Source organism: Clarias gariepinus, chromosome 20 (assembly GCF_024256425.1).
Source record: "Clarias gariepinus isolate MV-2021 ecotype Netherlands chromosome 20, CGAR_prim_01v2, whole genome shotgun sequence".
Taxonomy (NCBI): Eukaryota; Metazoa; Chordata; class Actinopteri; order Siluriformes; family Clariidae; genus Clarias; species Clarias gariepinus.
In genome coordinates this window covers 24564970-24581599 of record NC_071119.1, presented here as the reverse complement: position 1 = coordinate 24581599, position 16630 = coordinate 24564970, and the positions used below count along the sequence as shown (strand labels likewise).

The 16630-nt window shown below is 36.0% G+C and overlaps 1 protein-coding gene across 1 annotated transcript in view; it reads right to left on the bottom strand.

Annotated features, from left to right (window-relative positions):
* Window positions 1-14591: 14591 nt before the first annotated feature.
* si:dkey-37g12.1 (atrial natriuretic peptide receptor 1) overlaps window positions 14592-16630 on the bottom strand; it is a 28113-nt gene continuing 26074 nt past the window's right edge. The window contains exon 27 of the mRNA XM_053480047.1: window positions 14592-15097. Within this exon, the coding sequence (XP_053336022.1) occupies window positions 15050-15097 (48 nt within the window). The 3' untranslated portion in view covers window positions 14592-15049. The remainder of the gene's footprint in view (window positions 15098-16630) is intronic.

Genomic DNA, 16630 nt, shown 5'->3' with positions numbered 1-16630 from the left:
CAAATTAGTCCTATTGCTCCTTAACGATTGACTGCTTCGTGCTTATTTTTGCAAATTCAAGCCATCGGGGAATTCAGACAAATCCGCAAGGCTTGCCAGTTTCTCAGCCCGTGAAGGAAACCTGTAAACAACATCTGGGAATGTCTGGCCCTGGCAGCGAATTAAAAATAGGTAGGAGGCAAGGATGGAAAGAGGAGGGGCATGCAAATGGTTTCAGTTCACTAAGATTCAAAATTTAATGACCACCACTGGGAGAAGTGAGCGGTGGGGTATTTTCCAAAGTGATTATATTCAGAATAGCATCATGGCTGCCCAGATTCACAGCCACAAAGGTCCCTAAATACTGGATATTAGCTGCATTTAAGCTTGAGCTTGTGCAGGTTTCCAGTGTGGTCGTTGTACTGGATTGAACTGGACATTAGTCTTGGACTCGAGGTAATCATTTAAATAGCAGATCATAGAGGTCATACTGTATAGGGTAGAACACTCCCTGGAACTGGATTTGATGTGTATCGTTCATTTCTGGCAAGAGGGAACTGGAAGTAAATAGACTTAACGCATGACAGAACGGTAATTCGAGTTTGAATGAAGGGTTATGACTTTCCTGGGTTGGGTGCTATCGTGGAGGAAACTCTTCATGAAGCTAGTGGACCATTTCAGAGTTAACACGCTTATCTAGCTTTTAGTGTGTGTGCGTGATAATTTGTCACGCATAATTTTTTTATTATGCCGTCAGTGAAACAATAATACTTTTAATACCAAGCTCACGCTGTCTCTCACTCATGCTCTATAGTGCTTGTAGCGCTGATTCTGTACAGGGTCGTGGGAAGCCTGGAGCCTGTCCCAGGGGACTTGGGGCACTATGCGGACGGCGTGCTGGTCCATGGCAGGTCATAAGCCTACACACACACACGAGGAATTTGGAAACAATTCCAGTTAGCCTACTCTGCATATCTTTGGACTGTTGGAGGAAACCCTGATGAAACCTGATGCGAATCGAATCGAACCCTCAATCTTGACGGTGCAAGACGACATCTACTGTGTTAACGGTTCCCTGATCCCCGTTTCTCTTATTGATTTTCGAATTCTACGACGTTTTACCTGAACCTATTTAACAACAACAAAACCACGTTTTGAGACATTTCAGGCCTGCCATACCTCCGGCGTGTCCCTCCCCAGCTGCCTTCACTGTAATACACACTGTAACTCATCCTGTTTAGCCCCAGAGAGGCTTCAGTTTGACCTTTTTTTTCTTTTTCGTTTGGGAGTTCAGAGGGGCCAGTTCTGCTCAACATCCCAGCATGTCTATACAAACAGAACCCCTACAGACAAGACCCCTCCATCCATCTGAGCACTCAAACACAAGTGGCTGCTCATTAAAAACAGCCTTCATGGACATATTACGAAGAGGAAATGTGTGTGTATGAGTGTCTCTCGGTTTGTGTGTGTGTGTGTGTGTGTGTGGTCTGTTCTCATCTCTTACCCAGGCAATTAAATCCCACATAGGGAACGATATAAATAGTGGATCATTTTAAGTGCACACTTAAAACATGCTACCACTCCGCCGCCGCCCCCACAATGCAAGCGATTTTAAAGCTTGAGAATACTCCTTTATCAAATTTAAAGACCTACAAAGTGCTTTTTATTTATTTAAATGCCTTCTTGTGGTAAACAGCTGCTATGGAGAACTAAGGAACTCGCCTGTAATCCTTTCTCTTTATTTATAAACCAAAAAAGTGACATTTATCTGATTCGCTGCAAGAATAAATTCTGCTCGTGGAATGGAACAAAGAATTGGTGTTCAGGGCAAAAGTCTTGCCTCATTTCTTCAATTCAATTCAATTTAATATCAAATTTTATTTGTCACATACACAGTATGATGTGCAGTGAAATGCTTTTACAACCGCCCATGACATTAAAATTAAAAAAGGAAAACAGAGTATTTAAATATTAAAATATTAAATAAAGAATATGAAATATGGATATAATAGTAAAAAAGAAAAGTGAAGTATGAAAAAGAAAATATATATATATATATATATATATATATATATATATATATATATATATATATATATATATAGTATTTCCATTTCAATATTGAAATGGAAAAGCAAGAAGCATCAAACATTTCAATTCAATTAACGGATGTAGATTGAATTAAAATACTGTAAACAAATGTTTTTGATGCAACAGGCTAAAGATATAACAAAAAAACTTTTTGTTTATGTAACAATCCCAGCAGCGACCTCATGTCCCCTCTCGTCTGTTCCGACCACTCAGCATTCAGCATCAGCAGTACACTAATATACACCGGCCTGATCATCTGTCATCATCTGCACCTGTTTTCCACTGGGTCAGGCCTTAAGTTAGTTGACTTTTTTTATTCTGGAATAATTACTGGGCAGTTTTAACAAACTATTTATTTAAAAAACATCTGAAAGTGCTCAGGTACAGGGACTGGGCTGAAAATTAGTTTTAGACTGAAAAGACCGGACAAAAAAAAGCCATTCAGGAAGCCTGGAGAGCTATTCCTCAGGGATGCATTTGAAAGCAAAATATATAGAAATAGACTTTTGCAAGGAAGTCAAGACTTTTGCACAGTACTGTGTACCGTACATATTTACATAAAGACATTTTTCAATATAATTTGCAGGTGCAGATTATTATGGTTTCTATAGTAACAGTTCATTATTGGATGTACACTATACAGTATAAGATGGTGTTTCTCAAATGTAATTATTATTATTATTATTATTATTATTATTATTATTATTTACATTTATGAAAGGAGTAGCTACAAACACTTTCCGTTGTCTGAAATGTTTAGAGAAGACAAAGGTTTACAGTTTGTTTTTGTTTTTGTTTTTCACTTCAAGAAAGTGAACAAAGAGAGGTTTATGGGAAAAAAAAATACCAGATACCCCCAGAAATAAGACCAGAACCTTTCTGGTTTCATAGATGTCTTATGTCTATAAACATATAAAGCAGTTTGACTTTTGATTTTTTTAAGTAAGCAAATTTGTTTAAAAAAAAGAGAGAGAAATAGTAGTTTTGTTTCATTTTTAAATGGTTACTGATATAATTTTTAGAAAGATTTAAATATCAACCATGTGTCAAAATGATTTATTGGGATTTTTATTTTTTATTTTAAAATACTGTACAGTAGATCTCTTACCAAGTCAATAATATTCCAATTAATTTCAATAATTAATAAAATCATTAATTAAACATTTACTATAGAACAACTACTATTATTAATATTAATAGCAAAGGTATGAAGATTTGCCCATGCTATTTCTCCAATGGCAAAATTTCAAGGAGAAACAAAGGATACTCACGTAATAAGCGATAAAATGCGGGCTATTCCCTTTTCAGCTGCTCGTACATCTCTTGCTTGCCCTCCTTCGGCCTGTTCCTGATGGATAGAAGCTCTGGTGACGGGTCTGACAAATGATCTGATGATGAGGACGTTGGCGATCTCGCACACGCTCACTTTTTGATATGGGTAGGTAAGATGCGTCTGGGTGTGTGCCAATATGTGTGTGAGTGTGAGCATGCTAATTTAAATGTGCTACATTAATTACAGCAAAAGCATAGCTCTGGGCAGACATAAGGGGCAGCAGGGTATTCAGAATAGGCGATTGTGATGCAAATGAGATTTTTTTTTGCTTTTCATGTTGTAAGGCATTCATTGAATTATTTTTGTTTAATGCAGATCCTCAAAAACATGGTTGTGGTTTTAATTAGAATTTATATTTTTAATCAAACTGTGAAGTTCACATTATAACATTACAACAATTCATCATGTTTTATTTACGCCATGATAACACATCCTGCAAAGTTCTGCACTGTGATTTCAAATGCAAGACCAGGCAAATTCAAGAACAGAATGCATTTATTTCCATGAATACAGTATACAGTATATCACCTGTCTCCCACTGTTTTGAATAAGTGCTTGAGTCACAGAAAGCATGAGTTAGGGTTTATATGCAGACTAAAGTGGTAGAAGAACCCAAATAAATGTATTACCGAAGAAACTGGAAAATATTACACATAGAATGGGTGAATTCAAATAAACAGAACTGGACCAAGTACTGAGCCTTGAGGGATGCTAGTGAAATTTCTATATCTGTTAATAAAATTTCTAAATAGATCCAGTTACATTCAATTCCTTACTTAAAAGAGATTCGATTAGTAACCTACTGTACTGTTTTTAATTTAATGCAAGGCAAATAAACACAAACATTCTGTTTCGTCATCATTTTATGATTTTAGTTTGCTCCCCGGACAATAAATCTAAAAGTTGTATTAAATAAAATAATAATGCTTAAAAAATACTATTCTAAAATTCTCAGTCAGATACAATTCCTTGCTAACAAAAAGGCAGATTAGGGACCATCATGGCTAAATGGCAAGGAGTGCTGATAAGTCTCATTCCAATAAACAATTGACATTAATGGTTGTGAGTTAATTAAACAACGAGAGTGACCTGCAACAGAAGCTGTGTTGTTCGTGTTTAGGTTACGTGAAATATTTTTAAAAATATGTTAATCTGAACGTCTTCAGTATTTTTTACTTAGTTTACCTACCGACATTCTTTCAGCCTGCAGCTGGAGCACAGTTTATCAGTTGATAACCCCTGCCCTACTGTACATGAAGCAGATGTGGCTATTTTTCATGCTATCTGTTACATTCCAGTGCTGGTGTTCTGCTAGCCAATCTGGTTTCTGCTAATCTATAGTTATAGCTATTAAGTCAGTAACAGTAACATTATTATTATTTGGTAATAGTTTTATTTATATCCTGAAAATTTCTACACACGTTACAGGCGAAGGACCTCTGCTGTTTTAGGACCTCTGCTGTTCTTAATATACATGCTTGCCTTGGGTAACATCATTAGAAGACATGGGATTAGTTACCCAATTATATATCTCAACTAAACCAGATGAAATACCTAAGTTGTCTAGACGAACTAAGTGTGTCCAAGACATAAACGATTGGATGACCAATAACTTTCTTTTACTAAATTCTAATAAGACAGAGATATTACTTATTGGCCCAAAAACCAGCATACAACAGCTTTCACAATTCAGCCTGCATTTAGAAGGATGTACTGTTACTACTAGCTCGACAGTAAAAGACCTGGGTGTAATATTAGACAGTCCTTTGAAAATCAATTTCACAAAAACAGCCTTTTTCCATCTTAGAAATATTGCCAAGCTTAGGAGTATCTTATCCGTATCTGATGCAGAAAAGCTAGTTCATGCATTCATGACCTCCAGACTGGACTATTGTAATGCATTACTAGGTGGTTGTCCTGCATCCTCAATAAACAAGCTACAGTTAGTCCAAAATGTAGCCGCCAGGGTTCTCACTAGATCCAGAAAATATGATCATATAACCCCAATATTATCATCCCTGCACTGGCTACCTGTTCAGTTTAAAATTAATTACAAAATAGTATTAATTACATACAAGGCTTTAAATGGTTTAGCTCCCACATACCTTACCAGTTTTCTGACATGCTATAGGGGGTACCCTAGGGGGTAGGGCATTTTCATATTTAGCTCCAAAACTTAATTAACTGTAATAGACTTCCAGACAGTGTTCGGGGCTCAGACACAGTTTCCCAGTTTAAAAGTAGACTTAAGACGCATCTCTTTAATCTAGCATACGCGTAACTCATCCCATAACTTCATACTCCGGTACACCTATCCTGAATGGCAACTACGCTAATCCTTTCTATCTGTTCTTTACCTTTCTACCCACCCCGAGGCGTTCGGTAGAACCAGACAAACCCTGTCAGGATCTAGAGAAGGACCAGCTCCAGCTGGATTTCTGCTTTATGATGGTTGGAGCTACACATGCTGCTCCTGTGCTTCTAGTAAACCAGACCCCATCTGCCCTCTGCACCTGCTGACTCCCTGTGCTGAACTGGACTTCCTTGGCTTGCTCATCAGAGACATTTCATTCATTATTCATTCATTCATCTTATTATTATCTGGACACATTTTTTCTCACACATACACACTTCCATAAATTTTCTTTTTTTTTCTTTCATTTTTGTGAAGCTGCTTTGAGACAATGAATATTGTTAAAAGTGCTATATAAGTAAAATTGGAATGAATTAAATTTAAAAGTGTGGTTGTGTTTTAAATTAGTTTACATAAGGTCTTAAAGACACAGTACAGTAAGTGTCTTAGTACTGAAACATGCACAATTGTAGGATAAAGAGAAATGAAGGATCAGGATAACAGAAATATTACAAAAACAGAACTGGCCCCAGTATTGAGCCTTAAGGGTTGCCAAAAAAATTTAATCATTAGAATTATTCCACAAAATTTTTAATATTGACCTGTTACCAAATCTGCATACATTATGTTGTGGGTGTTCTCAAATGATAGCGGTTGCTTTGTTGAAAGGAACTCGCATACCTGAAGCACTGGATGAACCCGAGTATATTAGCCACCATTAATCCAGTGCCGTCCATCTGTTTTAATTAACTGTCCCAGGTTTTAAAAGGCACATAAAAGGCTCACCCACTCGCACGCCATTGTTATTATGGACCAGTCATTCATATGTAAGCAGAAGCAGCGCTTTTGAACAAAGAGCTAAAGAGAAGCAGCCAGCACTACAGTATGTTTATGCTGAGAGAGTGACTCAAATGCAGTAATTATGAATTTGATAAACTGGATGATTTTTCTGTTGCATTACTTTCCCTTCATGTAAATATACACATTTACTGTTTTTAACATTGCTAATATTCTTATCCAGCTCAATCAATCTGTTTTTAGAGTGAACAAATGTGTAATACAATTATAAAATGTGGTATTTATTAGTAAAATTATCAACAGAAACAGAGGGAGTAATTAACAGAATGACGAGAATATCATTGTGATTGATTATTGTCAATACAAATTATTTTTCTTTTTTTCTTTTTTCTTTTTTGTCACATACACAACTACAGATGGTACGATATGATATGCAGTAAAATGCTTATATGACTGTCCATGTCCGAAAATAGAAATATTGCACTACAAATAATACTATTATGCTAGAAAATACAATAAATGGTATTTAGTTACAAAAGATGGAAATTTAATTACAAAATAAAATCGAAATTTAATTTGCAGGAACAGAATTTACAAAATGATTTTACAAAATGCTGTCTTGTCATCCCTGCCTCCTCCACCTGCCCACCCAAAATCACTATCAAATAAAGTGCTACAACATAAATTCATACAACATTCAAATATTATTGTCAAATATTATATTAATATTATATTTAGTCCAAGTCACATAAGTCTTTGTAAGCATTCAAGAAAAGTTAGCTTATAAAACTTCTTTTTTGACATTTATTGTTATATGATCACTCTGAACTAAAATTATGACTAAACATATATCATTTTAGCAGTATGTTTATGCAATGATTTTCATGTACAACTTTTAATAATTCTCCATTGTTTAATTTATTATATTTTTTAAATATTTTCATAGTTTGCATATAAAGTTAAAATATAATTGGTATAACATCTTAAAATAATAATTAAAATATTTATTGACAATCAATTTGTATTGCATGTCAAACCCCTGCAAAATCAATGTGCCCAAAAGGAAATATTATGTCCTAATACCTGTCATGTGACTAGTGCTCATTATAATAAAAATAGAATATTTGGTCATAATAAAGATATACAACTATATTGCAATATAATATTTCATAAATTATGTATCATCTTAGTGCATAGCACCAGGACATGCTCTGTAGCTCGAGTCACGTTAGTTAATGCTAGCTAACACTTATAGCTGTGGCGGCATCATGGCATAGTGGCACTGTCGCCTTGTCAGCATTTCCAGGGTCTGGGTTTGATTCCCAACTCTGGTCCGTGTGCATGGAGCTTGCTCGTTTTCACAATTTTTGGTGGGTTTCATCCCACAGTTCAATGTCATTGGATAATCACCGTTCCCAAAATGCCTGTGGTGTGAATGTTGGTCCTACCAGGGTCGTAAAAATGAGATGGTCACCATTGGACTCCACGGTCCCTAGTTGAATTACAGAGGTTCTCAGATGGATGGATGAATGCACAGCATTATTGTTTTATACCTTAGTTTGGTTTGTTACATAATAGTTAATTTATTTAATTTAGTTTAAAAACGGCATACTTTTCTGACCATCTTATTAATCAGCATAATAAATAAGAGAGCTGCCAAGTAAAATGTGAAGCTGTAACTAAGTTGTGTTTATGTGTGCTGACTGTGGAACAGCAAACATAATGGAAGGAGAAGATTCTCATGAAGTGGTGCATATCTGAAATCTGGAAGTGTCTAACAGTGTTTTATGGAATGGAAAATTTAAATAAATAAATAAATAAATAAATAAAACCATCCATCCGTTCAGTGAGGAACCTCTGTACTGTAGTCCACTTAGGGATCGTGGAGGGCAATGGTTTCCACTGTATTCATTCCCATCTTGTACGACTGTTGTAGAGCCTCTAGTCACACGCTATGATCAATTTGGAAATGCCAATCAGACTAATTTGCATGTCTTTGGACTGTAGGAGAAAACCAGAGTACAAAAAGTGAACCCATCAAGCACTGGGAGAACATGCAAATTTCATGCACACAGAGGCGGGAATCAAACCCAGACCCTGGAGGTGCGAGGTGACAGTGCCAAACACTAAGCCACCATGCCGCCATATTTAAATTAAATAATTAGACTAGCAAATGTGTAAGATTGTTCATTTAAACTGGAAGAAATGTTGGTTTTATTTAACTATTGTTGCACTGGTATGGGTGTTGTTTGAATTCAGCATCTGAGGTTATGCTTACAAGCTCATTAAAAGCCTGGCATTTTAGGTAAGCCTGGAATAAAGTCGAGACAGTTTCTTCCAAATAAGATAAAGCAGCAATTATGCATTCTGTAATACAAATAATTAAAGACTTGTGAACTTTTTGAAATGGGGATTTACAGGTGACTTGTGAGTCGTTCCTCTTGAAAGTTTAAGCTTTTGTAGGATTTCTGTTTCTCTGATGTCTCGGCAATCATTCCCAGATGTTTTGTGTGAAGACTGATTAGTACTATTTAGGATACAATTTCTCGTGCTCTCTCTCTCTCCAGCATCCGTTTATTTTCTATCTTTGTCTCTTGTTTGTTATTCTATTCATTTCCCAGTTTATTTCTTATTGGTTTTCCGGTTATTACCAGTGTTCCAGTAACTGTTTAAAACAGTTATGTCTGGGCTTACAGTATGTCCAGTCTCTCAGCCCAGTCTCTTACAATGGGATTTTTATTATTAGATATTATTAGAGATATTAGTTTTTCTATATAAACCAACATGCTGGTATATGTTGATAAATAAAAGCACATAAAGCACATTATTCTACTGTAATATACTGTAATGCACAGTAAAGTGAGTGACAGGAGAATAACTGTGCTTTATGGTATTTCTCAGCAGGTTAGTTTATTTACTGTACAACTGAACTGTAAAATAACAGTAACATCGCTGTATAGTTTTGTTTATTTTTATAGTAGTAACAATTAAAGTATTGTTAATAAGACAACACATTCATTATAGTATATTGTCATAACAAAAGCAGTATTGTAATGGTTGTAGCAGTAACAGTAATATTGTTATTGTGCATATTACTCACAGTAGGAGTGACATTGTTAAATATGGTATTAATAGGACTATTACTAACAGCAAGTACAGTAGGAACAGTAATAGTATTATTGGTTATAGAAGTAACAGAAGAAATATATTTATTAATTGTAGTAGCAAAAGGAGTTGTGACTTTGGTAGTAAAAGTAGCAGTCATTTTATTAATAAGAGGACGTTTCATGTACAAAACCATACACAGTATGATATGCAGGGAAATGCTTAAACGACTGTTTATGATATACAGTAAAAAAAGAAAGATGAGATAAAATAAGAAGATAGAAAGATAGCTAGTTAGATTGATTTGCCTGCAATAATAGAAAAGAAAAAAAAAGCACAAAAAAGAATATAAAATATAAAATTGACAAACATACAGATATAAGGTTACAATAAAATAAAATAGACATATGTGCAAGGTCAAAGGGGAAACGGTGTGGCGTGAACTGTAGGTATGACATACATGCATTGTTATTGATTGCAACGATAACCAGGAAAAAAAAGAAGTGAAAAGAAAAGTTCAGAATAATTGTAAACTTTGTGCAATTGGTTTTCTGAATTTCTCAGTTGGGACTGACTGGGAGGATCAAAAAGACAAGATAGGGGGGGCGGGGGGGAGGGGTGGGGGGCATTTGCACATCACCACAGTTATGCCCCCAACCACACCACCGCCCACCGACACCCCCCACCTTCACCCCCCCAGGAGCCTGGCTGCAGGGGTAAGATCAGGGCAGGAAGAAAATGTTTTTAGTACTGACTCTTAATTGAGGCTGGGAAATGTCCCGCTGCTTGTCCTATCAAAAGCAATAAATAAATAAGTAAGGTTTAAAAAGGCAGTTGGTGCCCAGTTTAGAAAAAAAAAAACCTGACAAATGCAGCTGAGTCATCACTTTATGAGTATAATGCACTGTTCTGTATGTAATAAAAGAGGTTAGTGTAACACTTATATCTCTTAACGTGTCTTGCTGTGCTGCCAGCGTCTATAACACTGGATACAATTTCACACCGCTTCACTTATGAAAATGTCTATAGCCTGGAGCAAAAACCATTACAAGCTAACTAGCACAATATTGATTTGGATAACCTTCACTAAAATGACCTCATAAAAGTTTTGTGTGATTGTATTGAGGCCCTCGCTTAGTCAGGGGGAATTCCCAGTCCCTGCATTTTACCTTAAATAAAATAAATAAATATAATAAAAAAAAACAGAGGGTTGTGAAAGTTTGCATTCAAATATACAATATATTTTTCTATAGTTATAAATGTTATGATGATTTGATGTGTTGTCCCAAATTATTCGAATATTCCAGTTATTTTATGGTGACACACCCACCATAGTTATTTAGCCTCCTAAAGCAAACATTACTAATCACACAGTTTTAGATTTGTTAACTGTTCGAGTGGAAGAATCCGGGCATGCATGACCTACAAGTAAAGCTGTCTGACCTGCAAAATTCTCTTATCACTCCATTCGTCTTGGCCCTGGCAGAACAATAACATGAATGATTTAGCATGTGAGGGGAAGCCCGCTTGAAGACCTATTGACTCACCCGAGAATAAAAACAGCCTGTAATTATGTAACGACCTTTTAAACCCACGAGGGAAAGCTGCCAGTGTGGAAAGACTGATAGAGTTTAATGAAGACGGGCAGGAGGAAACACGCTCCGCTCCCCGCGGCTCCACCCGGTTCGTAATCGACTCGCGAATACGAACCGTTCGGCCGTTGTCCTTCTTCCTGACCTGACCTAATGAATGTATATGTGTACGGTTGAGTTACTGCTGGACCAGCAAAGCTCCAAAAGCAAACACGCACAAGGTCGTCAGAGTACCATTGTAAATATGACCCGAAGGAAACTATGGAGGGAAACTAAATCAGTGTATTGTAACAAGCTGGGGAAGAAAAAACGGTTATAAAATAACAAAAACAATGTGCTTCAGAAGGAGCAATTGGACGTTTTTGTTTTGTAACTTAATAGAAAGTTCAATCAGTCAATCTGCAAATCCACACCAACATCTCTAATATAATAACTGCCTCTTTTCACTTCATCTTGCCCATTCAAAAGAATTTAATCAAGTCTTTTATCATGTTGCTTTAATAGCGCTTTTAAAATAAGTTTTCATTCTACATTTACTTTCATTCTAAAAGGTTCCTTTGCATCTGTTTTCTGCCTGATTTGCATTAATCAAACCATTAAAAGTTCCAGACAATCTGGGATGAAATAAAAAATCGAGGTTTGTTCATTCAAGGCAAATGGACTAATTAAACACGATTCGGCGTATTTCCATATCCGAGTGCTTCGAGAGTGTTTCGGGTTTAACGGACGAATCCGGTAACTGCCCGTGTTTTAATAAGAAGTGTCTGAGAATGAGGCAAAAAAAGTTTAGTGGCGTATTAAACTTACATAGAGTTCTCGTGTTTTGAAGTCAATGTCAAAGGTTTTCAGAATCCTATAACAGGAAACCAAAGTGTAGGAGGTTGTTTGAAACAGTAGACAGATTTCCGACGACTGAACCGTAGACGCTGTTTGCTATTGAGATGAGCTCTGGTCAAGTGCGATAAGACAGATCTTAGTTCTCTATCAGACCCAGACTTTGTGGTGCGACAAAGCAAAGAGATAAGACGTTTAAAAAAAAAAAAAAAAGATTTGATGGGTTCGTTCACAAAAAATAACTCTTTTTAAGGACTCTATTTTGATAAGAACTGAAGACAAAGACACTTGAGGTACCCATCCAAATCTTGCAACTTTTATTGAATTCCCACTCGTTTACACGTTTAGAGAGAGAGAGAGAAAATAATCTGATGAAAGGACATGAAAGTTCAGCATGCTTTAATTAACAAAAGACACCAGTGTTACGATCAGAGCTTTAATACTCTGCATGCAAGATCGTGTTCCTCTGATTGAGTTATTATTTCATTATTTGTTTTTCTTGTCAAAATGTTTTCTAAATCAGTAGGTTATTGGGTCAAAATAAACTCAGTCTGAACAAAAATGTCAGTCTAAACAAGATTAGGTCGATCAGCCTGATGCAATGCTTATTAAAAAAAAATGGATGTCATGGTGGAGTAGTCGTGTTACGTCAAACCTTCAGGTTCTGGGTTCGATTCCCGCTTCAGGTTTGCATGTTCTCCCCATGCTTGGTGGGTTTCTATCAGGTACAAGATTAGGCTAATCGTCAATCCCAAATTGGATTGGCACCTCATCCAGGGTGTACCCCGCCTAGTACCCTGAGTCATCTAGGATAGGCTCTGGGTATCTCACGACCCCGTATACAGGATAAGCACTATAGAGAATGAGTGAGTAAGAGAGAACGGGAATGTCTGTAAAATCACTGCAGAGAAACTGGAAATAATCTGTCCGGAAAAGAATCTGATATAGAATGAATTAGTCAGAAACATGCAGGAGGTCAGAAGAGGAACAAACAGAATCTCACAAAGCAGGAAACAAATAAAATAATAATAATAATAATAATAATAATAATAATAAAAGACTTCATGAGAATGAGCTTGGGAAAGTCAATGACTAAGCCCTTTGGAAGGACTGCTTAAATAGATGATTGTTGATTAGGACTCAGGGGAGTGTGGTTTTGGTGGTGCAGGGAGTTGGAGTGGAGTGTTGTGTGCTGGCCATGCTTATCGCTCCCTGAGAATGCTGGGAACTGTAGTTCTGAGTTGATTCATGTTGCAATTTACTCATCCACTCACTCATTATCTATACCGCTTTATCCTGTATACTGGTTCATGGGGGGTTGTACACAATGGACAGGGTGCGAATCCATCACAGCCAATTAGCCTACTGTAATCTGCATGACATGTCCTGGAGACATGAGGAACTGGGAGGAAATCAACCAAGAATGGGGAGAACATGCAAACTCCATGCACACAGATGCAGGAATTGAACCTAGCTGGGAATCAAACCCAGACCGTAGAGGTGCAAGGTGACAGTGCTAACCACCACGCCACCATGCCGCCATATTGCGTCAAAAACAGGGAAATAAAAACATATATATATATATATATATATATATATATATATATATATATATATAATTTTTTTTTCCTTTTTTTGACTTGTTAAACTATGAAAGCTTTTAAATCGTGATCCTTATTGTGACTTTATGGTCAAATATAGCATAAAATATTTACTGAGCGTCCATTATATTAATATATCAACAACACTTATTTAAAATTATACAGTTATCATAATTCAATTTTTGAATACGTACAAGTCTTTTTTTGCAATATTACATTAAGGAAAAGAACGTATAAGAAGAGAGAAGAGACAACACTCAGGTCATAAATTAAGATTTTATTAAATAATGGTGAAATACTGTGTGTTACAGTAAAAACTTGAGTTTTGCATCACATGACACTAATCACGATAATAATTCTTTTGTAAATTCCCTCTGCTGATTATGAAAATGACATTACTATGTTTTTGTATCTTGTAGCTACAGTTTTAAAAGTTGTAAACAGCTACAGTTGTAAAAATCCTCTGAACTATCTGTGTTGTTTTGATTAAAGCCCCTTTCTAACCCTTGATCAAGGGCACTACTAGGTGTGTGGAACAAGGGTTTGCAATCCAAGAGTTAACAGAGCTGATATTCTAAAGCGGAATAAGTGGAAATATAAAGTAAATCTCTTAAGTTCTCACCTTTTGGTGGGAAACTTCGGAGATTGTTGTTCTTAACCGTATTCCTTAACGACCACTTCCCTGCATAGTTTTGTGCTTTCGCTAATAAGCAAAAATCAGTAAGAAAACATTTTTAGATCTCATTAAACTGTTTACAGATCACTGTGACTGTGAATTATGGCTACTGTGTAATGAGTAATAACCTTGCGTGATCAACAGGTCCATTTCAACAAAAGGTCTTTAAGCTCATATTTTTTCATCTTTTTTCATATTCGTTTTTTTTATTCACCAAGCTATCCATATTATTATTATCATTATTATTAACATATTTTTTATCTTAAGAATATCTATTACACTGCTATTTACTGTACTAGTTTTACTATTTTAAAATACATCTGTTTAAAAAAGGAGGACCCTTGCTCAATTTTCCCCCTAAACAGTCATTAACAAATGTTCTCTCCTGTTCGATCTCACGTCGTCTGTTTGCGCACAGCATAATGAGGTTCTGCGAATGCTTGTTGGTACACGACGGGTGAAATTAGCACTTAATCAGCAACAGATCTAAAATGTCATTTTCAACCAGCGCAGGTAGAAACACAGCTGTGGAACAATCAAGCGCTGTGTAAATTGAGTTAGGGAAGTTTGCTCAATGAACTGTGATATTACAAAGAGAAAATAATGAAAAGCTGAAAATATAGACACCGTGGAAACCTCTTTTTTACTCCAGGTCATGTAGCAGGTGAAGAGAGAAGTACAGCAGTTTTAGCGCTGCTCTCCAAGAAGCCAGTATGTTCTTACCAACCCTTTGCCCTGGAACAGAGTACATACTGTATGGTAAGACAATATAGAGAGAGATATTGTAGTTTGTAGATATGTCAAAGTTTGGCAGTTTGGATTTATAACTTTGCCATTTTATGTTTTATGACGTTTCCTAAATATTGCAGTTGAATTATTTATGCTCTAAATGAAAAAGTATATGGAATAAAGGCAGAAATTCTTCATGTTTTGGTGACGAAATGGAAAATTTGGAAGGGCTAGACTTTATGATCAAGAAATGTAATTAAATGTACTAATGATTTGTATTATCAGGTTTGTAATAATATGCAATTAGCGTTTGCTCTGTTTCCGGTTGTGCGCCTGGGCTAAGATAAGAGAAAAGTGTAATACTGGACACTTCAGCACTTTTGCTTCTGCTAAAATCAAAAACCAAAACCATCTTATTAATCTTTATTACAAAGATAAAACTAATAATAATAATAATAACACTAATAATAAAAACCTTAAAGAAATCAGTTTGAAAAGCTTTATAACTACTTAAACAACCCATTAGGAAAATCAATTTCGAAAAACTCTTAACAAACCTCTTTAAGAAGCTAAAACTGATGCAAAAACGCTGTTTAGATATTTAGAAGCAAGAGCCAGTTTCAATAACTCTCCCTAAATTATTATAGCTGATTAAGTTAGAATCCATTTAAAGAACCTTTAACGAACACTTTTAGAAAGCCAAACTCCATTAAACCAATCAGGAAAAAATACCTTTCACCTGTTCCTCTTCAGAAAGCAGACACACAAGATGAACTGCTTTTAAAGGGAACTAAGCAATTTCATGTACCCTGTGTGAACCCTATTAACAAGGAACCTTTGTAGTCCACCTAGGGTACGTGGAGGCCAACAGTAAATACAATTGTATTCATTCCCATTCCCAAGCATAGTAGGTCCTCTGATCAACATTCACACACTACAAACAGTTTGGAAATGCCGATTATCCTAACCTGTATGTCTTTGGACTGTGGGAGGAAACAGAGTATCCAGAGAAAACCCACCAAGCATGAGAAAAGCATGCAAACTTCAGAACCCAGAACCAGGAGGTGCAAGACGGCAGTACTAACCACTAAGCTGCTCCCGAACTCTTTGGAGAGCTGGAACTCTAGACATGTCTCTCTAAGAACTACTGTAGAACCCATCCAATATGCCTTTAGGAAAACCATTTGGAAAGCTAAACTGGATTTGAATTAATCCTAATGCACCTTTTGAAGGGTAAGAACCATAGACCTACCCCATGCTTAAACCTATGCTAGAACCCATCCAAAGAACTTCTGATAGACCTCTTTAGATTGATAAAAACCCACTAAAAAGCATAATAAATTGTTTAGAAGCTTTAAATGTTCAGATATTTCTTATTTGAAAGAATTTCTTATTTTGGAGGTTATAAACCATACCAGTCATCTTCAAGAAACCTTAAACTATAAAAATACTCCTTATGCAAGATACAGTACAACCCATTCAGAATGCCCTTTAGAATTATTTGGGAGGCTAGAATCCATCTTTTTAACCTAAGACTTA